The sequence below is a fragment of the Lontra canadensis genome, unplaced genomic scaffold (assembly GCF_010015895.1).
Source record: "Lontra canadensis isolate GAN:19392208 unplaced genomic scaffold, GSC_riverotter_1.0 scaffold108, whole genome shotgun sequence".
Taxonomy (NCBI): domain Eukaryota; kingdom Metazoa; phylum Chordata; class Mammalia; order Carnivora; family Mustelidae; genus Lontra; species Lontra canadensis.
Window position 1 is genome coordinate 4,350,899 of NW_022631102.1, and position 23,536 is coordinate 4,374,434.

Consider the following 23,536-nt stretch of genomic DNA (forward strand, 5'->3'; position numbering starts at 1 on the left):
TCTTGAAGGAGAACACAGTTGGAAGATTCATATTACCTGAGTTCAAAATTCACAGCAAAGCTATAGTAGTCAAGTACAGTGCTGGCTCGCAGAGAGTTAGGTATAGATACAGATTGATTGATGGAATAAAGAGTCCAGAGATAAACACATTGATGTGCAGTTGATTTTTAACAAGGGTGCCAAGATAATTCAGTGGAGGAAAGAGGAGTCTTCAATAAATGATGCTGAAACAACTAGAAATCCCCAGGCGAAAGAAGGAAGTTTAATACTTCACATCATATGCAACAATTACCTTAAAATGGTTCATAGACCTAAATGGAAGAGCCTAAACTATAAAATCCTTAGAAGAAAACAGTTGTGTAAATCTTTCTAACCTTGGGGCACCTGAGTGGCTCAGTGGGTTAAAGCCTCTGCCTTCGGGTCAGGTTGTGATCCCAGGGTCCTGGAATTGAGCCCCACATCAGGCTGTCTGCTCAGCGGGGAGCCTGCTTCCCCCTCTCTCTCTGCCTGCTTCTCTGCCTACTTGTGATCTCTGTCTGTCAAATAAATAAATAAAATCCTTAAAAAAAAATCTTTCTAGCCTTGGGTTAAGCTAAATTTTCCTAGCTATGACATCAAAAATAAAAACAAAAACCCAAAAAACAAAGAACAGGTAACAAAAGAAAAAACAGATACATTGAATTTCATCAATATTAAAAACTTCTGTTGCAGATAATACCATCAAAGTGAAAAGACAACCCACAGAATGGGAGAAAATATTTGTAAATCGTATCTCTGAAGAAGGTCTGCACCTAGAGTATATAATGATCGCTTCCAACTCCATAATATAAATACCAATAAGCCAAGTAACAAGTGAGCAAAGAAAGGATCTGAGCAGCTACGGCTCCAAAGAAGATCTACAAGTGGCCAAAAGCATATGAAAAGATGCTCAAAATCATGACTATCAGGGAAATGCAAATAGAAACTGCAATGAGATACCACTTTACAGCCAATAAGATGGCTATAAATAAAAAAAATAATAAGAAAGTAGAATAAGAAAGGAAAATAAGTAGGGTTGGCAGGTGGAGAAATTGGAGCCCTCATACATTCTAGTGGATTGTAAAATGGTGCAACCACTTGGGAAAACAGATTAGCCCTTCTTCAACTATTCGACGCTGAGCTACAACATAACCAATGAGTCTACTCCTAGGTACATACCCCAGAGAAATGAAAACCTACATCCGCACAATAGCTTGTATACCAATGCTCGTAGCAGCATTGTTCATAATAACCCCAAGGCGGGAACAGTCCAGCTGTCCATCAACTGGTGAGCAGGTAAACAAAAACGTGGTCTATCCATTCAATGGAATATTATTTGGCAAGAGGAAACCATACAGTACTGGTTTATGCTACAGTATCGATGAACCTTGCAAATACGATGCTGAGTGAAAGAACCCAGCCACAGAAGGCCACATATCATACAAGTCAATTTATAGGAAATGTCTAGAAAAGGGGACTCTGCAGAGGCAGAAGTAATCAGCAGTTGCGGGGCTAGGGGAATAGGGTGGATCTAGGGAATTACTACCTGTTACAAACTGGCCTGTGTCCCCGCCCCCCCAAATTCATATGTTGAAACCCTACCCCAGCACCTCAGAATGCATTTGGAGATAGGAACTATAAAGAGGTAAGTAAGTTAAAACGAGGCCTTTAGTGTGGGCCAATCTAACGGATATCCTTATACTGAGGGGAGATTAGGCCCCCCAGAGAGATGCCAGGAACAGAGAAAAAGCCATGAGAAGGCATCTCAAGAAAGTGGCCGTCTGTACGCCGTGGGGAGTGGCCTCTGGAAAAAACCAGCCGTGCTGGCCCTGGCTCTGGGACTTCCAGCCCCCAGACCTGTGAGGAGATAAATGTCTGTTGTTTGAGGCCCCCCGCCCCCCTGCCCCCCGCTCCCCTGCCCCAGCCTGGGATGTTTTGCTTTGGCAGCCCCAGGAGAGGAATACCCTGCCAGGGACTGTGGGGTTTCTTTTGGGGGTGATGAAAATATTCTAAAATTACATAGTGGAGTTGGTTGGTTGCCCAGCTCGGCGGATATACTAAGAAGCACTGAAGGGCACTCCTAAAGCGGGTGAATTGCATGGGATATGAATTACAACTCAGCAAGGCTGTTTGGAAAAGAGAGCGCACCAGGTGTTTGGGAGGATTAGTGTAGAACGACACACATTTAGACACAGTCTGGTAGAAATGCCTGTTTTTCGCTCCCACGTGGATGAGGCCCTCAACCAGAAAGGATTTCAGGCCTGCAGTTCCCTTTTCTCAGGGATCTGCAAACTTCTAGTTTCAAATTGCAGGTAAGAAGCCCGATAACCAGCCCGAGTCTCTCTTTACTCGATGTATTAGCTTCCGGTCCCTGCCATACAGATGACCAAAGCTTGCTGGCTTCGAAAAACACACACGTATTCTCTTACAGATTGGGGGGTTGGAAGTCTGATGTGGGTCTCACTGGGCTGAAATCCAGGTGTTCGTGGAGCTGTGCTCGGAGGTGGGGAGAGTCTGTTCCTTGCCTTTCCCAGCTTCTAGAGGCTTCCTGCATTCCTCGGCTCGTGGTCCCTCAGGAAGGACCATCTGCAAAGCCAGCATCAAATACGGATCAAGTCTGGGTCAGAGCTCTCTGGCTCTGCTCTCACATCTCCCTCACCTCCTCTTTTCCCTCCCTCTGCTCTAGTTATAGACCCTTGCAATTATATTGGGCACACCTGGGTAATCCGTGGTACTCTTCCCTGTTTTAAAGCCAGCCGATTAGCAACCTTAGCTCTACCTGCAACCTTAATCCCCCCTTGGGCATGGGACCTACATATTCATGAGTTCCAGAGGTCAGGACTGGATATTTCAGGGTGGCGTGGGTGTGGGCATTTCACACACAGGCAGTCTGTTTTTTTCTCCCAGAAGCTGAAGGGGGTTTCTTGTTGACCTTGGAGTTTGGAAATTTCACCAGAGTCCAGGGACACCCCAAATCACCATAAAAAAAAACACAATAAAACTTTAGCTTAGAAATGTAAAAATACTCTTCGAGATAACTTTAAGCTGAAAGAAGAAATCAGTACAAAAACTATAAATTAATAAGAAATTAATGAAAATGAGAAAACATCTAAGCAACACTTATAGGATACGGCAAAAGCACACCTTATACGTTTTTACTATACAACAGAGGGTATACATACATGCTTAAAACACAACAAGAAAAATAAAAAAATTATGAGGGGGAACTTATCAAGATGAAATCTGAAAATAACGAATTAGAAACATGAATCCTGAGAAATGAAAGTAAAATCCACTTCTTCAAGATGAAAGGAAATGGAAAACAGGCAAAAACTAAGAGTAAAAGACAGGAAAACTAAAGTACGGGCACTAGGCGTGAGAAGGGATTTATAATTGCAGGGTGAGCGAGAATAAAATAACTGCATTGTTTTGCAGTGTATGTAACTGTAGGGTCATTGTGTTGGATTAATATAACATTAACATTAACTGACATTAATATAATAACGGATAAGAAAATAATTACAAGAGAATATTGCTGTGGTTTTACTTCAATAAATTTGAGGATCTGCATGAAATGGATGATTTTCCTGAGAAACAAATCGGGGGGAATGCTGGTGTTTGGGGCACAGGGATGGCGAGTGCTGGGAGATGCGAGCAGTCTCTGGGACCTCCTCTGAGGACTGGGAATGGCCGCTGAGCTAGCTGTCAGCGAGACAGCAGGTGGAGAGTCACCAGGGAGGGGGTTAGGCGCGGGGGGTGGGGGGGAGGACCCAGCTCTGCCACCGCTCGCTGTGTGGCCCTTGCTGGGTGTGGACAGTGGACTTGGGAGACCCATGTGGCAGTTGGAGGTGGTGGGGGTGGGGTGGGGAGGAAAGGAGAGGTGGGTGGCATGTTCAGGGGGTGGATCAGGTCGAGGGTTTGGACATAGGATGAGTGTTTCTGGTCATTTCCGCCCTCTGACTGCTCCTGCCAAAGCAGGGAGATTCTCACCCACGCCACAGAGTGGATTTTCCTGTAAGGTTTCATCCTAATAAAGCTGTTGCTGTCCAAAGTTTGAAAACCAGGTGATAGCCCCAACCCCTGGGGCTGCTTTCAGTCCTGATCCTTTCCCAGCATCCACTTGCTTAACCGTCTGGCCTCTTAGAATTGTAAAGATGTTCATTATTCAGTCCCCCAACAGAGATAGGTATGAGTGTGTGTGTGTGCACGCGTGTGTGTTTTTCTTCTTTAAAAACCCACCGCTTCCTTTGGAACATAATTTAAACTTGCCTTTCCCAAATGACCAAGAACTAGGCTAGCGCGCAGGGGCTGCTGGGCGGCGAGGCAGGCAGCGGGTTTCCGCACACACGCCCGGCTTTCTCTTCTCAGAAGGACGAGGTTTACAGCCTTTAGGTAAAAATAGCTTTGTGCGGCTTGTGCCAGGAAGACATTTAGAAATGGAGGGAGGATTCGTTTGCTAAAAAAGAAAAAACCTCCCAAATTGCTACCATAATTTTGGAATTCACTTCTGCAAAACCTATCAGGGGTCATAAAGATGTTTTTGCTCTCAAATTCAGTAATTGCACTTCTGGGATTTTGCCCTGAAGAAGCAAGTCTAACTAAAAAGAAAGGCTTCATGGACAAGCTGTTCTCCGCAGTGTCGTTTGCAATAATAAACCACTGGAAGCAGGAAAAGACACTCGGGCTTAAAGGCAAAGGTTTAAGAATCTACTCTGAGTCCAAATGCTCCCAGTGGCAGCCCATGGCCCCGTCCATTTATGCCTCCACCTGACACTGGCTGGTAACCTGTCCATGCCAGACCCTGTGCTAAGAAAGACCAGGGGGTATGTGATACTGAGTGTTTATTGCCTTGGGGAGCTTACCACGGAAAAGGTACAGGCAGTAGACTCCACTTACAACTCAGTTTGACAAGGGGAGGATCCATGGGAGGGATCAGAACCCAGATGAGCCACTCCGGAAAGGCTTTCTGGAAGAAGTGTCTCGTGAGCTGTGTTATGAAAGTTACCGTGGTTGGAAAAATGGGAGGAAGAGCATGTGGGTAGACGCACTGCGTGTGCGGACAGAGAAAAGCTCAGCCGTGAGAGCAGAGGGAGAGGGTGTTGCAGAAGAATGGGGAAAGCAGGGAACAGGCCCTGTTTGCCATGTGGGGTGCTTTTTCCTAAGAGCCCTTGAAGGATTTTAAGCGAGAGAGTGATGCCTTTAGAAAACTCAGCCCGACTGCCCTGTGGAGTAGGGCTGGTGTGGCTGCAGGTCGGGGGGTGGTGATGCCACCAGCCCGGGCAGAGCCGTGCTGGTGGGAGGAGATGGGCATATGGGGGATGGTTCCTGGAGAGACAGGCAGAGCGGTGCAGTGGTTGGGTATGGACTCTGAAACCGGACTGCCTGGGTTCAAATCCCAACTTACTCGCTGTATAGCCCTCAGCAAGCTAACCAACCTCTCTGTTTTCCTCATTGTGGAAGGAGAATCCCTGTGGCAGGGTTGTCGGGTGTACTGCAGGGTCCCCGTGTGTGAGGTGTACCCAGCCGTGACCGGCACGAGTTAAGTGATGCTGTTGTACGTGGTGTGGCTGATCCGGGCAGTGAGGCGGAGACAGGTGTCTGGACAGGTGCATGCATTGCTGGCTTGGGCTACTGGGATCTGGGAGTCCAGGGTTTGGGGAAGGAAGTGGGTGAATTTGGTCTGGGGCGTGAGATCGTGGCACCCGTGGCTGAGCCGATGGACAGGTGCGTGGAGCTAAGGAAACGGACGTAGAGATGTGGATCTGAGCCTTATCCTCATTGGAGCGGTGGCAGACCTTGCGAGCCGATGGGGTGGCCCACGGGAGGGGGGCCCCGGCAGAGCCTGCAGCACCAGGGACCAAGGCCGTCAGTAAGGGTGGCTTTGATTCTCTTGTCTTGTCACCATCATCAGTGTGGGAGGACCGGACGGTCGCAGCAGCCAGTCACACGACCAATGGGAATTATTTATAACAAATCCGTAATGACACTGGGAAATGCTTACAAAGGTGAAAGAGAAAAGCAACATAAAGCAGCATCCATGTCAGTTATGGAAACACATCCGGAAATGTCCGCAGAGAAAAAATACGGGAAGGAGACGCACTAAGAACCCAGTAGCGCTGCTTCTAGGTGGGGGGACATGGCACGGCGTCTTGATTTTGCTATAATACATCTTACCATTAAAAAATACAGTAAACTTCATTTTATTTATTTGTTTTTTAAAGATTTTATTTATTTATTTGACAGAGAGAGAGGGCGCGCATGCACAAGCAGGGGGAGGGGCAGAGGGTTGAGGGAGAAGCAGGCTTCCCGCCAAGCAAGAAGCCCGATGGTGGCTCCATCCCAGGACCCTGAGATCATGACCTGAGCTGAAGGCGGAGGCTTAACTGACTGGGCCACCCAGGTGCCCCTAAACTTTATTTTATAAAAGGAAACAAACTAGAGCAGTGAGGCTCTGTCCCTGCCAAGGTCACAGTGACCTTGGACAAGTCCCTGTTTAACAAGGACTCTGGTTTCTGTGTTTACAGAGAAAGGGTCTTGCTGAACAAAACATTGTTTCTTTCCTCACCATGTGCTCCCAGGGACTCTGCCTTGCAGACCGTCTCCCCCAGATGGCCACAGGCTTGGGTCCTCACTCTACCACTTAAATCTCTGCTCACATCAAAAACCACTTTACTGACTGCTCAGGCTCAAGTACCCTGCATCAACCCTGCCCCCTCCTGGGATCGAGCCCCACGTTGGGCTCCCTGCTCCTCGGGGAGCCTGCTTCTCCCGCTGCTGGTGTGCTCTCTCTCTCTCTCTCTCTCTCTGTGTCAAATAAATAAAAATAAAATCTTACGGAGGCCTGGGTGGCTCAGTCGTTTAAGCGTCTGCCTTCGCCCCAGGTCATGATCTCGGGTCTGGGAATCGAGTCCCATGTTGGGCTCTCTGCTCCACGGAGAGTCTGCTTCCCCCTCTGCCTGCTGCTCGGTCTCCCTGCTTGTGCAAATAAATAAATAAAATCTTAAAAAAAAAAAAAAAAAAAAAGAACAAGATCCTCCCTTGTGTGGGGGAGGTGGGAGGGGGCTTGTTTCAATGCCCCGGATGTTCTTCGTCGGACCCTGACGGTCGCCCGCTGCTGACAGTATACATCAGGGAGGCTGAGTGCTCTCGAGCGAGGTGCACAGAGTGAGATAAACTGGCCAGGAACTGCAGAATAATAGAAAAGCACCCCTGTGCCTTGTCGCCCTTCTGAATCTGGCCTTGAACCCCTTCCTATCGGGAATGGGGGTGGGGGGGAGAGGAGGAGGTGGAGAATTGTTCGGCATCTGGGTTCCCTTTCACTTCTCTGTTATATTAAGCTTCTGCATGACTAACCTTCTCCCACAGTGTTTCCCAAGATGGTATGCCGCGGAACATCGATCCTGGCCAATAATCAGCGTCGTGGGAGCCGAAGTGCCCGGTGCATGAGTATGGGAAATGTCAGGGTCAACAGGCTTCTTTGTTACAGAATTCCCAGTGTGTTACAGAGGCAACCTGCGCCTGAGTCTCTACCTACGGCACACCATATATAGTATGGGGCACTCCCGAAGTCCTGCCGAGAGCAGAGCGTCAGTCTGAGAATACTGGTGGGGGCGGGGGACACAGCTTGGGAGAAACTGGGACTGTCACCCAAGCAGCCTGGGGCAAACTCCTCTTTCTAACCCGCTGCCTCTTCCTCATCAAAGGGAGGGGGGCAAGTGATGCTAACTCTCGCAGCCGCTGTGCAGCCTTGTGGCCTGGTAGCAGGCGCTCCGCTGGTGCCCAGGGTGGAGACTGGGCAGAATCTTGAGAAGAGAACAGGTGCGTGTCCTAGAAAACCAGCGGTCCCCCTCCCAGGCAGCGATGCCAAACTCTTGCTCAGATGCACAAGGAAACTGCAGGAATCCTGATGATTTGTGTCACCAGCTGCTTAACTGACATGTCAGTCCAGGAGCCAAGATCCAACGGAAGTGACCGTCTGAAGGTGCTGCTGGGCTACAGGTGGAACTTACCAAGGACGTTCCCAAGAGACCTCTTAGCCTCCCTCATCCATGTTATGGGTACAAAAGTGTCTGGCAGTAGAATTAAAAAAAAAAAAAGTCTCTGTAAGGGGAATTTCTTTGGGGCGAAGTTGAGCTGTTGATTCCAGCCCCCTTCCTCCAAGAGGGAGGGGAGAGCTTGGTGGGTGGCCCCTGGGATTGGTGAATTGATGGCTGAAAATCGAAAGGCAGGAGGTGGCTCTCAGCCAGATGTGCAGAGAAGGCTGTGTGTGGGGGGATGGAACCTCCTTCCCGCCAGTCTCAGGGTCTGGGAGTGGGGGGCACAGAGGTTTCCTCTGACCGAGGTAGAGAGCCTGGATTCTGCCCACAGGGCCTCTTGGAGTGGGGACGGGGGGGCTCCCACCAAAAGAGGACTGGGGAGCGATTCCCGGTGATCAAGGCCTGCCGGGAGTCGGGGGGCACGAGAGGCCCCTCATAGAACACCCTTATCCAGTGTAAGGGGACTCAGGGTGAGACTGTCTGCAATGTTGGGGCTCCCCAAGATCCTCGAAAGCTCCCTGAGGACAGTCACTTGAAACGCCTGCCCCATCCATCGAGTGGAAGTCCGACGGAGTCGTGGAAGCATTTTCCTTGCTCTGGCCCCACACTCCCCGCCTACCGAGGTCAGAACCCAGTCGCTGGAGGAAGAGAAGCCAGCGCTGCTTTCCGCCACAACGTGGCGCGCCTGCAGCCCTCGGAGCCCGGGGAGGGAGTTAGGGTCCAATCCAGCGGGGAGGGTTACCTTTGCCGTCTTCATCTGGCGGGCGCTGCGGCCCTTACTTTCCTCTCAGTCCAACCATATTTGTTGCTAATTCATCCACATCCTGAACGCAGGCAAATCTGTGTTCACGGGCCCCCCAACCTCACCCCTCCCTTGGGCTTCCCGAGTGAAGGGTGCTCACGTATCCAAAGAGAGCAGGAACGTACCTAGGTCACCCTCCCCGCCACCAGCCCTCCCAGGTTCCAGCACAGGAGTGGAGGAGCCGAGCTCCAGCAGCGGGGACCCTGTGGGAGGGGCTGGAACTGCTGCTCCCTGGAAACAAGGCTCAGCCCTCAAAGGGGAAAGAAGGTTTCAGAGCTGGTCCCCTGTCTGGTCTCCCTCTCACTGGCCAGCCACTGTGGGAAGAATCTAGGTCGGGTGATACAGAAGGGGGGCATCCCCAGGGACCAGAGGCAGGGTGTGGGGAGAGGCAGGGTGCAAAGTGGCAGTGAGCTGGGGGTCAGAGTGGGCTTTGGAGAAGGGTCCTGAGCTCAGCTGCACATGGGTGCTCGAGCCCCTGTGCCAGGCTTCGAGGTGGGCTCTGCATCCTGTGCATTGCCTGGTTGGGTGGCATCCCTGCGTGGTGTTTGGCATGGAGACATGGCTGGTCTGACAACTGGAGAGACCGGAAGGTGGACTGGGTATCAAACCGTAAGAACTCACTGTCGCCAGTCAGTGGTGATGGTGTTACAGTGGTTACTGAAATAAATTGTTGTAGGAGCTGCAGACGGAGGCATTACAGGGGAATGACATGATGACTTGGACTTGCTTTGAAGCAAGTCATCCAGATTCAGGGAGACAGAGGAAACAAGATTCTCTGAATGTGCATAATTTTTGAAGCTTGGTGAGAGGCTCTACTTCAGTGTATGTTCGAAATTTCCCATAAAGATAGATATATATATCTATATATCTACATATAGATATATATATCTATATATCACAGTGAATCAGTATGTTCCTTGTCATTTTCACCAAACAGCTGCCTCCCGGTTGTGAAGTTAGACCCCCTTTGAGGAGGCCAGAGGAGTTCAAACATTGCTTCTTCTATGGGTTCTTCTAGAAGCCTCAGAGATCATATGATGGTAGTCTGTTCCCAGATGACAGAAAACATGGTTAATGGGTGCAGTGTGTCACTTCTGGGCAGTGGAAGTAGTCATTCAAAAACTTAGGGGGTTGGGGCGCCTGGGTTGCTCAGTTGGTTGAGCATCTGACTCTTGATTTCAGCTCGAGTCATGATCTCAGGGTGGTGAGATGGAGCCCTATGTCAGGCTCCACCCTGGGTGTGGTCCTCTCTCTCCCTCTTCTCTGCACCCGCCCCCTGCACTCTCTCAAAAAAAAAAAAAAAAAAGAAAAAGTTGGGGGGTGGGGAAGATGCGTGTGTGGGCTCTGGATTGAGGCCTCTTCTTGCAGGCAGCTGGTGCTCCTCTGGGTGCCCTGGGACTCTGAGTACCCCTGGCTGGGGCAGAGGCCCTTTCCTCACCCGGCTGGACCAGCTTCCCTCAATCTCTGCCACACCCCAGTGTCAGACGTGGCGCTCTTCTGTGGCACCGTGGCACCTGCTGCTGGACTTCTGTCCTGAGCCTGCTAGCCAAATGCCTACGCTTGCACTTGCTCTTGGATGTCCCGGAGGCCCCTCACCTCACTTTACCGTGTCCCAGGCGTCATCCACCTTCAGACTCGCAGTGCTCTGCATCTTGGCCAATGGCACGGCCATCGGACCACAGAACGGGGAGGGGCCTGAACCGCACCCATGGCCCATAGGCAGCCCTTCACCTGCTGACGTGCCTCCCCCGGAAACTTCCCTCGGACCAGCCCTTCTTCTCCGCAGCCGCCACTTGTAGCCTGGTCGCCGCTGTCAGCGCCTCACGGAGATTAGGGCAACAGGCCCTCAGCTGTCACTCTTCATAGCCCAGCTAAGCTGACGGGGGCCTTGGGCCACTGGGAGGAAGAGGCCTGGCAGTCGCCCCTGCTTCCGGGCCTCTTGTCCTAGCGGAGTCTTGGATCTCGGAAGGTCGTTATCTCCGAGTCGTGAGGTCAAGCCCCACAATGGGCTCTGTGCTGGGTGTGGTGCCTGCTTGAGATTCTCTCTCTCCTTTTCCTTCTCCCACCCCCAAAAATAAGTAAATAAATAAAATATGGACAAATATGAACAGTAATAGTTTATATAAATATCCTTTTTCCTTTATGAACCTGGAAAAGGGTGGAATTATATAGAAATAAAAGTAGATCTTATAAGATCAATAATGGGTCCCTTTCCCCTTCCTTGACCTGGTGATTCCCCTAATTATTAATGTAAAGGTAATTGTTTTTGCTGGTATTACACAAGTAAAATAACAACTAGGTATGGTAATTAAGCTGAAAAAATTTTTTTAAGTTTTAAAATTTTTTTTAGAAATTCTAATCCCAACATTGGGCTCGAACTTATAGCCCTGGGACCGAGGGTTGCATGCTCCTCCACCTGAGCCAGGCAGACATCCTTCAGCTGAATTCTTTTTTTTTTTTTAAAGATTTATTTATTTTAGAGAGAGAGAGAGAGAGAGAGCATGAGCAGGAGGCACAGAGGGAGAGAGAGAATCCCAAGCAGATTGCACTGAATGCATGCGGAGCCCAATGTGGGGCACAGTCCCACGACCCCTAGACCAAGACCCAAACCGAGACCAAGAGTTGGATGCCCAACCCGCTCTGTCACCCAGGCGCCCCTAAGCTGAATTCTTTACAGTCCTCGAATCCGATGAGTGCTTACACACTGTATGCCAGCTAAAGTCCCATTTGCAAATGACCCAGGTGAGAACAAAAAAAAAATATGTCTATGAAACAGAATATAGTGTGAATCATGTCTAATTTTAAATATTTTAATTTATATATTTTCATGATTATAGGTCAATAAGAAATCCTTTTCAGCTTTAATTTCATTATAGAATATATTTGATAAGGATACATACAAACAGATTCATCTTTAATACACGTCTCTACGGTGGCCCGCACTTGCACCGCAGGCTGGAGACGGGACAAACATGCCTCCAGATGTGCTTATTAGTCAGCCACTCTGGACAACCAGCGCCGTGGAGTTCAGATAATTCCATTCATTTACTTGCCTAGAACAAGTAGAAATCTTAGTGTTTGTTTTTAAGTCTGTTTATTACTCTTCTATTTTTAAAATCTGAGATACATTCCCCAATGTAAACAATAAATTTCAATCTGTCACACAATCAAAATGGATAAGGCCTTCTTGACAAACGTACGCCGCCTCTGTCTGACTTGTCAGAGTGCAGTCTTATTTTGTAGTGTAGAGAGCCGTCCATGCACAGAAGACAGGAAAAGAAGCTGCCCTTGGCACCCGGTGGAACCTTCCAGACTTCTCCCCGCCGCAGGTTTATTGTACACTTCAGAGATACTGTTTTGACTTGGTCTACTTGGTCTTAGAATACAAATATACAATGTCCATAAGCATAAAATAGTAAAGCCTAGCCTTACGTCTTTAGGATGAATTTCTACAGTCCTATACAATACCAGATCATGCCGACTCGTAGATGGAAGAAGGTGGCTTAGATGTCTCCACCGCTCCTCCGGGCAAGTGAGCGCGGGACAGAAGGGAGGGAGGCGGGGGCCTGCACTGGGGTAGGCGGACAGTGTCACTGCGACTCTACGGTGCCCGCATACCCTGCTGAAGTGAGGAAGTTATCCTGGAGCACAGTCTGCTTAACGCAAGAAGACTGCAACCCTTTTCTCGCCAGCCTCCCGGAGGGAGGACGGAAGGAACCCTCGGGGAATGTAACCAAATAAAGCCACATTTGCGTTTCCCAATTCAGCTGTGCAGCTCAGTCCTCCTCGCTCATCTCCATCGCTTTATCCCCTTAGGACCAATTAATCAATAGCGATCCCAATTCAGTACCTCATTATTATCATAAATATTTCACTTAGCGAGCTAGGTGGGGAGAGAGTAAAGCTTATGTACAATATTTTAAAAGGCATTTCTGTGACCATTTTTGAAGGGTTCGTAGAAAAGTTACGAAGCATATACCAGTCGCTTCTGTTGATGTCACCATAATGTAAACCCTGGCATGTTTTTTTTTAATATGAAATGTGCACTGTTTTATATACTGTACAACCAAGGAGAACCGTGAATCGCTGCTCTGGTGTGACGCTCACTGATTCGCTAAGCTAAGGTAACCGGTAGAGGGAGTGGTTTTCCTGAGGTTTGTCAGAACTTCTCAGACAGAACAGAAATCACAGTGGTGGAGCCCAGCACGAGTGCCTGCCCCTGTCCTGCTCCCCGCGCTTCCTGCTGGACTAAATGACCCGCCACTGCATGATGCTCGTGTCCTTGCCGCCCGTGGAGATGAGGTGGCTGTCGCCACAGAGAAAATCGACGTTGGTGACGTGGCTGCTGTGCCCACTGTATACGTGGCTAGGAGCCTGGGGAAGAAGGACAGAGAAAGAGCTTAATGCAGAGTGTCCTATGCGGAGTCGGAAAGTCCTGGAATTCTACACTCATTCTTCCCTCTCGCAGCAGCTCTCACACATGCACCTGCTTCGTGCACAGGCGCAGTAGGGATGTGCCAACAAACCGCGCAGAGGCCCTCCCTGCAGCCCGAGAGTCTGGCCTGGTGGGGGGGGACAGAGACAGGCAGGGGACACATTCAGGGCCCAAGCACTGTACCAGGCCTGGGACTGCCCAAAGGAAGGACCAACCAGGTGCCCCGGGTTGAGGGGGAAGGCGAAGGGCTTCAGGTCTGGGAAGGACGGGGCAGGGTGATCTAGGCACTGGTGTTGGCTCAGCTCCAGCAGGGCTGGAGCAGAGAGAGGCTGGTGGGGGGCGTGAGGCCCATTTAAGGAAGCCACAGAGGTGGACAAGCCAGCTCCAAGGGCTCTGTGGGTGGGGGTTCTCCCTAGAGAGCCGTGGGGAGCCCAGAAGAGCTCCAGGACAGCGGGACGACAGGGTTGTGTCTGCACGCAAGACTGGCAGGTTCATGCAGGCGGCCTTTCTAGTCCATCACCAGACACCAGGTGGGGCCACGATGCACGCGTCCTGAGGGCAGGGTCCGGGGGGAAGACCATACCCTGAACTGTGAGCAAGGATAAGAGAACAGGTGCACTTTGCCGAAGTCGTCGCCGGTGGACAGCAGCTTCCTCTCATGGGCCCGACACACGGCGTTGATGTCGGTTCCGTCAGAGCCCTCCGGCCACACTCCTGAAATGAAGGCCATAGACAGAGCCCTGAAGTCCAGAGACACCAGGGCACGCTGCGCGGGGCCCGCCACTGAGCTGCCACAGAGATCAGATCGCCCGGAGTCCCTGGCTCTCGAAGCCGGGGCCAGCTCCCAGCCTGCCCGTGATCGTCTCCCCCGCGGCAGCTCCCAGATCACTGGTCCCAGGCAAGAGCCACGGCAGGCTCTGGGCTCCTGTGACTCTCGGGGGCCCCTTCCTTCTGGACTCCACAGCACAGAGCGTGCCAGAAACCCTGGCTTGGGACACAATGCCTTTCCTTTATTCCCAAAGCATCTGAGGGGAAGCTGACCAGTCCTCAGCCTACAGTTTCCTAACTTTTGGGTTTTTTGGGGGAACTCTTTATGAGTCTCTCCAAAGGACTGTTTATCTCTGTATGTGCCTTTCAGGTTTTTTTTTGTTTTGTTTTTTTTTTAGATTCTCTTTATTTATGAGAGACAGTGTGTGTGTATAGTGAGGCGGGGGAGCAGAGGGAGAGGGACAAGCAGAGTCCTCGCTGAGCATGGAGCCCGAGGAGGGGGGCCCGGAGGGCTAGATCCCACTGCCCTGAGATCATGACCTGAGCTGAAATCAAGAGTCAGCAGACGTTCAACAGACTGAGCCACCCAGGCGCCCTCGGTGTTTCTTGGTATCTGCCCTCTGTGGCTGCTCGGGTGGCATCCGGCAGGTGTGGCGTCTGCCTGCCATGGGTCTGGAGCCTGGCGGGGGGAGGGGGCAGTGTCTGCTGATCATTGCTCTGGGAGACCCTTTTGGTCCCAATAACTTTGCATCTGAGATAGCTGACTGTACATCCATTTCTCAACTGGCAGATCTAGAGTAAATCCAGGAGTTAGCCAGAAAATGATAAATGCTAGCTCTAAAGAGATTTGTGAAATTCTGACCACCTTACTGACTTATGATCTTACATAAAGAGATTATAAATATTGTCTTTTCTTTTTTATTCTGCTACACTGTGGTAATTTATTTTACACCATTTATAAATATATTCCAATCTCAACTTTACAGGAAGTGAAAAATTTAAAGAACCAAAAAAAATATATAACTAACAAATGATAAATAGATTGAGTGCCATCTGGCCTATCTTTCTAGGAAGTCTGGCACAACCTCATAGAAGATTCTAGAATATCTCAGGACTCATTTCATACAATAAGGGTTAAACCTCTCTCTGGTTCTCGCCTGGCTCTTCCCCTGGGAGCAGCAGGGAGCATGTCCTTGTAGGGTTCATGTGGCAACAGAGCAGTTGGACAAAACCGGCGACCATGAGAGCTTGTAACTATTAGAGAAATATTCTAAAAGTGGATACACGTTATTTTGAACTGAATGAAAGCTTCAGAAAACTTACCAAAGACATGGAACCCCAAAGTGCAGGTGTAAGTAGCCCACTCAATGTCTCTCGTAGTTTCCACACTTACGACTTGCTTACAAGCCGAGGGAACCCCTGGAACAAGCAGTACAAGTCTGGTGACGTCTGAGCCAAAGGCCCCCCTCCTCCCCTGACAAGGCTGGCCCTTAGAGCCCTGTCCCGCCAGCGAGAGCCCTGCGGAGTGGGACCCCTTCTGCTTCCCAGCCCCATGTGCCCAACCCCTGGGGCCTCCGGGTACCACCTCCCATCCATTTCCCTCTTTGGGGCTGTTTCCTGCAGTTTGGCTTCTCTTTGACCATCCGCGGGTACCTTGGCCTCCAACTGCTCAGTGTCTCCCTCCCCCGCCCCCTCACAGAGCCCTTGAACAGCTGCCACTGGCTGTCACGTCAGGCCCCCTAGCTGTCCCCCAACACACACACACACACACACACACACACACACCCTTTCAGCCCGGGGTTAGGAGTGGCAGCTTATGGAAACCAATCATACCCAGGCGATTTGTTTGTTCCCCAAACGAGTTCTCACTCATAGTGTATGAGACCGTGTCTGAGAAGACTCTAGACCCATGGCCTATTTCTGAAGTCTGTCCCCCTGCTTCTGCCCTGTGTCAGGCGGCACCTTGGACAGGGCAGGGAGGGAAGACCGGGTACCACCTGGCATGTGCTATTTCCCTCTTTCCTCCAAGCCAGCAGCTCCACCTGTCTGGGTTCCCCAGCAAGTGGATGGCTGCCTCCCTGCGCACTGGCTCTTGATGCCGTGGCCTCATGTCTGAGCCCAGATTTCCTGTCTATAAAAGGGATAAGCCTGGAGAGTTGTGGATCATGAGAGAAAATGTATATAAAGTTTTTAGTACCAGGAGACCCTCCTTTTGCCTCACGATCCCCGTGCTTAGCCCAGAGCTCGGCACACGGCAAGTGCCGGGCACACGTGTAAGGAGCCAGTGCATGGGGTGTGGCCTGTGCTCCGGAAGTGCCAGCCTTATCATCCTCAGTGTCCTCAGGTCCTGCCTGGATACAGACACTGCCAGGAGGGGTGGGGAGGGAAGCAGAAGGGGCCCCGGGGGCTGCTGCCCCCCCAGGAATTAAAGACTTCACTGTGTCTGCCTGCTTGGGATGACGCCTTCGCAACCCACTCTTTCTTGCCCCACTTGCCCCCCTCAGGTGTCTCCCTCCAGGACTTGGCATCCCTCTCCTTGGAGCCCAGCATCTTCTGCTCCAGAGGGGCCCACACTACCCTGGGCCCCCAAGGATCTCAGTGGTGGGAAGGATCTTAGAGGTGGCCCTTCCCAACTCCCCTGAGTTCTAGAAAAGGAAATGGAGGCCTGGAGGCGATGGCACAGACCGAGGCAGTATGGGAAGTGGGGTTTTGCAGGAGACCCCGTTTTGGTCCCAGAGTGAATGTTCTATGTGATCCAAACCCAGACAGGCCCTGGGGTGTACTCACAGTAAAGGATTTCATAGTCTCCAGAATTTGACACGAGGAATTGTGAGTTCACAGACCAGTCCAGGTGGGTAATGAAGCTGGAATGACCCTGGGAGGGAAGAGCGGGATACGTTTCATGTGCCTTGTAAATTCCTGGCACGACAGACACACGGTGACCACACACATCCCCACGAAAATGAGAAGAGCGCCTACCGAGCACTTGCCAACACGCGTGTACTTCCTCCCATTGTCGCTGACCCCGTAGATGTAGATGCAGTTGTCATGCGAGCCGATAGCTAAGAAGGTCCCGTCTGCAGAAATACACAATGACATTTATTTTAAATACAAACACTTATCAATGACAAGTAATGCTAGTGACATCACAGATCTAGAAAAAAATAGCCAAATTAGGGACTTAAAGAGAAAACTTTGCTTTTCAGGGAGTCCTATACCACTTCCAAAGCTGTCTTTTAGAAATCCACTCCTGGGGGCGCCTGGGTGGCTCAGGTCTGGTCATGATCCCAGGGTTCTGGGATCGAGCCCCGCATCGATCCCCCCCCCGCCCCCGCCGTCTCTGCATGCTTCTCTGCCTACTTGTGATCTCTGTCTGTTGAATAAATAAAATCCTTAAAAAAAAAAAAAAAGTCCACTCCTGACCAGATCTCTCCCATTAGCAGCTCCGTCCCTGCCACTCCCACAGGGAAGGACCAACAGTCGTTCCCTCGATGACGGGCCGACAAGACCCTCCCTGATGTGGCCACCTCGCTCCTCACTGAGCTTCGGGCTCTCAGACCTTTGCACATACCATCCTCCCTCCACCACCCTGCCCTGCCTGAAAGGCCCCTCCCACTGCACCTCTGCACACACTGTCTTTCCCTCTATCCCTGCCCTGCCTGGAAGACCCCTCCTACCTCATCTCTGCACGCTCTGTCCCCACCACCCCACCCCCTTGCCCTGCCTGGAAGGCCCTATCCCCCTCTCTTCCAAATAGGCCATAAGTTACCATTTTCGCCTGGTTTCTGGCCTCAGGAAAGCCTAAGGAACGGGGCTTTGGTGCTTGTGTGGAAACACAGAGAAGGAGCTCAATGTAGCATAAAAGCAGAGCCCGCTTTCGTAGCCGGCAGAGGAGCTGCCAAGTGTGAAGGCAAAAAGGGGCGATGCAGGATATACTGGGAAGGAAACAAGGCCCGAGAGCCTAATCCAGAGAGGGTCAGACTTTCCTGAGGCCAGGAAGCAGAAGGAAGGAGACAGGAACCATGTGTGGGGCGGGCACCGGGGTCTGGAATGGAACCCCGAGTAGCAGCGTCTCTGTGCACCGGCTGGGGGGCTGCGCTGCATCCCTTCTCACACCAAGCACCAATGCCTCCATCCACAGAGCGTGGCAACAGTTCCGTTTCATAGCAATTCTGAGGATTCCCTGGATAGCATTTGGAAAGGTCCTGGGGGTCACTGGCCTTCGTAAGTCATTAAGAAAGGTTCTCCCCCCAACCACTGTCATCAGATTTTCCTTCTCCAAGGTAGGGAGTCCTACAGGAAACAAACCATCAGGAAATGTTGTTTCAGGAAGTCCTAGCCTGGGCCAGGTCAAAATAAGGATGTTGGCAAGACCAAGTCAGCCTGTCCCAGGTGGGAATCCTGATGGAATAGGGGTAAACAGGCCTAGGACAGTGGAGGCCTGGAGGGGGAGACCATCTGTGGTGACGGTTCTCAAGAAGGCTGCAGAGCTGCATGGGAAACCATCCACCCTTGAGTCCTCCAACTGACAGGGCCCTGACAATGATGATGATGATAAACACTAAGGGCTAATGATAATTATTATCAAATTACAACAGTTCACATTTATGTAGTGTCCACTAGGTACCATCCTAAGCTCTTCCTATATTCTTCCTGTATTCATGTATTTCATCCTCATAAACCCTGAAGACAGGCAGATATGCCCATTTTTCAGGAGAGAAAATGGAGGCACAAGTGGTAAAGTAATTTGCCCAGGGTCACACAGGTTTACGGAAGCTGGGATTTGAACCCAGGCAGTCTGACTCCAGAGCCTGGAGGATTTCGTTGCTGATTCTGCTGCCCGTGACATAGATTAAGGGCAAAGCATGGCTGAAAGCCTGCCGCGCGAGGTGTCGGCGTGCTGGCCTGTACACTCCTAAGCCAATGACCTCAAGGTAAGAACTACCATATCATCCGTTAACGTTCTTTCATAATGGAACCATCTGTTATAATTTTAGCTGCTCCAGCTCTAGGGTTTCGACTACTCTAAGCACCTCCTGTAAGTGGGATCATACAATTTGTCTTTTTGTGTCTGCCTTATTTCACTCAGCGTGACGTTCTCGAGAGTCACCTATTAGAGCATGTGTTACAATTTCCTTCCTTTTCAACGCTGAATACTATTCTGTTGAACGGCTAGACCACATTTTGCTTCTCCATCTACCTACTGACGGACACAGGGGTTGCTTCTACCTCAGAATAGTTCTCATAGAATAACAGTGCCATGAACATGATGTACAAAAGCCTCTTTGAGAAAAGGGTCCCCTGGTTAATGAAGAAAAGCTCCATGGGGCGTCTGGGTGGCTCAGTGGGTTAAGCGGCTGCCTTCCACTTGGGTCATGATTCCAGGGTCCTGGGAATGAGCCCCACATTGGGCTCCCTGCTCCAGGGGATGCCATGAGGATAACTGACAAGAAATGCAAATATACTCCCCAAAGAACTCCGCTCACGTCCACAGGAGAGTAGAGATCTGAGGGCTTCCTAGGAAAGAGAGTGCAGACAAGGGCTTCTTGCATTTCAAGAACATTCAAAAAACCAGAAAATGATGACAAACAGGTAATACGCATAGAAGAATGCGAAATATTTGCCAGAATTAACAGTAAAATATGATACTTAAAACATCAAGAATGAAAGGCATTCTGAGCTGAGTAAACATCTTCTCAACATCGGAGAAAAGGTTCCAAGGTGCCTGCGGTGGGTGGGGGGATGTCTGTTTAGGGTGACAAGTGTGAACTTTGCTCAGGCACCAGGAAAACACATCTGGGAGGGGTGCTCCTTTTCTAATGATACCAGCGGAGATTGAGAACACGGCTCTGCCATGACATAGAGAGGACGACCGTTCAGCCTATAAAATAGAGAATTCCTACAAAGCAGTAGCAGCTCAGTCTGGGCCAAGTATGTCCAAGGACAAAACTGCTATTTCCGAGAGTGTTTACGTAGCTGAATATCCAGCATATCACAGAAAAATAGCATTTCCTAAAACACAAGCATCCAATGACAAGGCCTAGAAGCAAGGGCCCGCCCAGCAGCCATGAGCATTCCTGGCGCCTACACTGTCAGAAGGACTCAGGCTTCCACCGGCCCTTGATGAGTAAATTGCTCCACCTGTGATAACTATCACAGACGGAAAGAGAACAAATATACTTCGGTTCACAATGGCATCCAACCTACCACCACTAACTGATCACTGTTAAGGCGTACAGAGAACAAATTCATTATTTTGGAAATTGGTAAATAAAGTAAAAGACACCAAGCAGGGGCACTTGGGTGGCTCAGGCAGTTAAGCGTCCAACACTTGGTTTCCACTTGGGTTGTGATCTCGGGGTTGTGAGATCATGCCCCGCGTCAGGCTCCATGCTCAGCACACAGTCTGCTTAAGACTGTCTCTCCCTCTCCCTCTGCCCCTTCCTGCTGCTTGCACACACCCTCTCTCAAATAAATAAATCTAAAAAAAAAAAAAAAAAAAGAAAGAAAGAAATCAGGCATTTAACTTGACTTTCCTTAAAGAATGCTGCCATGCTTCTGGATAACAAAGTAGATGACCAGCAGTTTTTCTTTATGGAACTATTCTATCTAATAAGTGAAGAAGAAAATCTAACATCGCCAAACCACTCATTTGTAGCCCCGTGTGGATCTGGGGATTGGGCGCCAACAGCTCCTAAGATCACACAAAGTGAGAGAAGAAGATGTGACTCTCTGGTAGCTGGAAGACAGTAATACAAGCAGAACCTAGATGGAATCCAGCTCTAGAAGGAAACATCACATCAGAGGAAGTCCAAGGGACAGAGGAACATGTTAAAAGGACACCATGGGGACACACTCAGCAAAATCCAGAGTGGAGAAAACAACTACAGTAAAAATGAGCCCATTCCTTCAAGTGAACATTGTACACATGAGAGGGGGGAGGGGTTAGGGGAGGGAGAGAGAGAATAAACAGGAGGAACTGTGGATTAAAAGGGACTTCAGGGGCACCTGCGTAGCTCAGCCCGTTAAGCGTCTACTTCAGCTCAGGTCATAAACTCAGGGTCCTGGGATCCAACCCTGCATCAGGCTCTCTGCTCAGTGGGAGCCTGCTTCTCCTTCGCCCACTTCTCCTGCTTGTAGTCCCTCTCTCGCTATCTCCTTTTTAAATAAATAAATAAAATCTTTCAAAAAAAATGGGGGCGCCTGGGTGGCTCAGTGGGTTAAAGCCTCTGCCTTCAGCTCGGGTGGTGATCCCAGGGTCCTGGGATTGAGCCCCGCGTCGGGCTCTCTGCTCGTTGTGGAGCCTGCTTCCCTTCCTCTCTCTGTCTGCCTCTCTGCCTACTTGTGATTTCTGTCAAATAAATAAATAAAATCTTAAAAAAAAAAAAAAAAGGACTTCGGAGACATCCCAGGCAGTTACTACATGTGCGACTTTTTTGGATCCCAATTTAAACTGTTAAGAAGTCAAGTGAAAATTTGAATACTGACTATTCGAATACCTGATGATATTAAGAAGTTAATGCTATTTGGGCTGAGCAGGTGACAGTGACACCGTGGCTATGTTAAAAATAAGTAGGCAGGGCTTCCAGCTGTGGCCCAGGGAGAAGCCTGGCAAATCCTCTCCCCATAATGCGATTATAAAGACGTACAAAACCGACCAAAATAACCATTTCCGTACTCTGGAAATGATCAAAGGCTTAAATCCATCCAAGAAGTGTTTATGCTTAAAAAGCTGCTGAATCTGGGGGGGGGGCGGGGAGGACAGCATGAGTCCCTAGGGCGCTTGCTTGGGGCTGTGCTCACCCCGCCCACCGGCTGGAGGGCTCCGAGGTTCTGGCCAGGCAGGGCCCTGAGCAGCAGCAGCTTTGTTTCCGTGGTCAGGCGGCTCACTCCCTACAAAGCTCTGGGCGACGCCTCTGCCCTGCAGCACTGTGGACAGAAGTGACCATCTCTAGGTCGGTGGAGCCGTGAGCACCCATGGTTCCCGCAGGCTGCACTCACGGCCGCCGCCGGAGGGAGTCCATTGGGGCGGTGGGAAGCCGTGCGCATGCGTGTACGTGCCTGCGTGGGGCAGCCAGGAGAGAAGCCCTGCTCCCCCGAAGCTCGCAGGCACGGCGAGGTTGTGCGCATGCCCGGGGAAGACGCCGCAGCGCCAGCGGAAGTAGGAGCCAGGCACACCCGGAAACGGCCTGAACTCCAGACACGCCTGCACGCACGGCCGTGGGCGGAGGATGCGAGCCTCCCTGGCTGGGGGTGTTGGGGCGCAGCTCTGGCCTGTCCTCCACCCAAAATGTGTGAAGCCAGACTGAGAGGGCTGGGAAGAGAAACTAACAGGTCCCACGGTGTCAGCGGGAGAGGGCAAGCCTTCCCTCTCGGCCACGGCCGGAGCAGTCAGACAGAACACGGACGACCCCAGCGACACATCGGTCAGCTCTGACGCTGGCCACCAGCTTGTCCCACCGACCAGCAGAGGGCACTGCCCCCAGGAGGGCACGACGCACAGTCTCCTCAAGCGCGCCTGGGACACGGTCCGGGACAACCAGTGTCAGGCCGTAAAAACAAGTCTCCATGAAGCAAGCGTGATTAAAGCCACACAAGATGCGCTCTAGGCTGCGACAGGAGGGGACATGGGAAATCCCCCAACGGGGGATTCATCAGCACACATCCAAAGAACCCGCAGGCCCAAGAAGGAATCATTAGGGAAGTTAGGAAATGTTTTGAACGGAATGGACGTGAAAACACAACGTATCAAAGTCTATCAAAACCGCTCGAAGGGAAACTTTTTCTAAGAGAAGGGGAGAGAGACAAAGGAGGGGAAGGGGCAGAGGAAGGAGAGAATCTGGAGCAGGCTCCACACCCAGCGTGGAGCCCAGCACGGGGCTGGATCCCACGACCCTGAGATCACAACCTGAGCCCAAACCAGGAGTGCGACGCTTAACGGATTGAGCCACCCAGGTGCCCCATCACCTTTCTGAAAGAAAGCCGAGGGGAAAAGCTTCAGGACTTGGGCGCGACACTAAAAGCGTGATCCCTCAATGAAAAGCCTGAGAAACTGGGCTTGATCAGAATGGAAAGCTTCTGCTTCAGAAGACCCCATTGAGAAGATGGGAAGACAAGCCACACCTGGGAGAAAACGTGCAAGTGGCAGAGCTGATAAAGAACGTATACACGGACTCTAGAAAGTGCTCTTAAAACTCAAGAGTAAGACAGACAACCTGACTAGAAAACAGGCAGAATACCTGAAAAGGTATTTCACCAAAGGTACAGGAGTGATTGATAGGCACAGGCGAACATTCCCAGCGTTTCCGAGTTTGGGAGCCAAGTTAAAACCGCAGCAGGAGGGGCACCTGGGTGGCTCAGTGGGTTAAAGCCTCTGCCTTCGGCTCAGATCATGATCCCAGGGTTCTGGGATCGAGCCCCGCATCGGGCTCTCTGCTCAGTAGGGAGCCTGCTTCCTCCTCTCTCTCTGCCTGCCTC

General features: G+C 50.7%; 1 protein-coding gene across 3 annotated transcripts in view; it reads right to left on the bottom strand.

The window, feature by feature from the left end:
• Positions 1-11,636: 11,636 nt before the first annotated feature.
• Positions 11,637-23,536, bottom strand: part of EML1 (EMAP like 1) — a 175,122-nt gene continuing 163,222 nt past the window's right edge. For all 3 annotated transcript variants that reach the window (XM_032839534.1, XM_032839535.1, XM_032839536.1), the window contains 5 exons: positions 17,039-17,136; positions 16,847-16,934; positions 15,383-15,478; positions 13,875-14,005; positions 11,637-13,230 (listed from right to left, as the gene is read on the bottom strand). In XM_032839534.1, coding sequence (XP_032695425.1) covers positions 13,105-13,230; positions 13,875-14,005; positions 15,383-15,478; positions 16,847-16,934; positions 17,039-17,136 — 539 coding nt within the window. In that variant the 3' untranslated portion in view covers positions 11,637-13,104. The remainder of the gene's footprint in view (positions 13,231-13,874; positions 14,006-15,382; positions 15,479-16,846; positions 16,935-17,038; positions 17,137-23,536) is intronic.